The sequence below is a fragment of the Eufriesea mexicana genome, unplaced genomic scaffold (assembly GCF_001483705.2).
Source record: "Eufriesea mexicana isolate 0111107269 unplaced genomic scaffold, ASM148370v2 scaffold6846, whole genome shotgun sequence".
NCBI lineage: Eukaryota > Metazoa > Arthropoda > Insecta > Hymenoptera > Apidae > Eufriesea > Eufriesea mexicana.
Window position 1 is genome coordinate 64145 of NW_016914693.1, and position 1501 is coordinate 65645.

Below are 1501 nucleotides of genomic sequence, written 5' to 3' on the forward strand. Positions count from 1 at the left end.
GTGGGAACTGTAGAGGCAAACCACGCCTCCACGATTAATCTAATAAAACCTTCCTTTACGCAATGCGAATCGCTGCTGTTAATCTTCCGACGAACTGTTACGGCGTATCGCTTTCAGCTATGCCGTCCTCTCCATTGAAAACCAAGCTATCAACGATTTTATCGGCCTATATCAATTTATTTTCTTTCTGTTTAACAGGCTACCGTAATCGTGCCCGATTATCGAACACTTTCTTTATCTTTCCAGGCCACGAATTGATATAACGGATAACGAGTTTATATTGCGTTTACTCCTCGAAATTTCAGCCACGAAACAACAGGAAACACAGGTTGGAAATAAACAACAAATAAACGCTGAAACTACCAACCTATAACGAATGCTATATAACATGCATAAATAACTACGTAATTATATGATTATATAATTATATACTTATATATAATTATATAATTATATTCATATCTGGAAAAAAAACAATTTCATCAGGCGCAGCATGTAACGTAAAATTACGTAAACTGAACGTGAAAATAAAAAGTATGGAACCAGCCGTTTTGACTAGTATGGCGATCCTAGCGTTAACGTCGAGACGAAATTTGATAAAAAAAACTCACCTCTAATTTCGACGAATATTCCTCGGCGAGAACCTCGCTCTGTCTGGTCAGCTCCTGGTTCCTTTCCAACAGCGCTTTGCCCAATTCGGCGGCTAAAACGAGGTCCCTGTCGCGTTTCTTCAAAAGTTCCACGGGGTCCTCGAACTCCTCTTGGTCTAGGGAATTTCGTCGCGCCTGGAGATCGGTGATCATGTCCTCCAAGGCGTACGGCTCCTGGTGGCCTTCCTTTTTCGGCAGCATCGTGCTCGCGAGTCGTTTCACGCCCGCCAGTTGTCGCTCGAGTGTCACGTGTCACACAAACGCGCGACGTTTATTGTCGTTCGTAATAATGACACACGCGGAACCAGGTAGTCGAATGTTCACACGTCAGAGTCATTTGTAATGTTCCGAACACGAGCACGATGGTCAACACGGACTATCCAAGAGAAGTCGTAAAACAGATCGAATGTCGCGTACGAGTCGATACTCGTGTAGCGATTGATCGACGTTAATAAATAAATACATATCTAAGATCTCACTCGAAGAATGGTGTCGTTGAAGCCTGTTCGAAATTCCCTTTCTGTCGAAGCAAATCGATATATGCTGCGTACGGTGTCCAACATCGAAAACTTGTATCGATTCCTCGATCAATGCACTCTTTCGGCAAGGTGCGTAACAATTTTCCACTACGTAGTTCAAGACTCGATGACACGTGACTTATCTATTCGAATAAAAAATATTAGAATATGTATAGGTTAATTACACACTGAATCAAAGTTTGTTTCGGGAACGCAATGGAATAATGAAACTACGGATAACCTATACATGAGTCACAGCGCTCACCTTCGAATATCGAGAATAAATGGCTCGACGTGTGCGGTGATAAGGACCGTTTACAAGTTCACTCTTTC

The 1501-nt window shown here is 42.3% G+C and overlaps 1 protein-coding gene across 1 annotated transcript; it reads right to left on the reverse strand.

Moving 5' to 3' along the window:
• Nucleotides 1-456: 456 nt before the first annotated feature.
• On the reverse strand, nucleotides 457-1463 carry LOC108552465 (bicaudal D-related protein homolog). Its single transcript, XM_017907027.1, has 2 exons — nucleotides 612-1463; nucleotides 457-462 (listed from the first exon to the last, which is right to left on the reverse strand). The coding sequence occupies exons 1-2, from the start codon at nucleotides 849-851 to the stop codon at nucleotides 457-459; spliced, it is 246 nt and encodes an 81-aa protein (XP_017762516.1). The 5' UTR covers nucleotides 852-1463.
• Nucleotides 1464-1501: the final 38 nt, after the last annotated feature.

Excerpts from the sequence above, each read along its gene's own strand:
- LOC108552465 (XM_017907027.1), bottom strand. The coding sequence starts at position 851 with ATGCTGCCGAAAAAGGAAGGCCACCAGGAGCCGTACGCCTTGGAGGAC.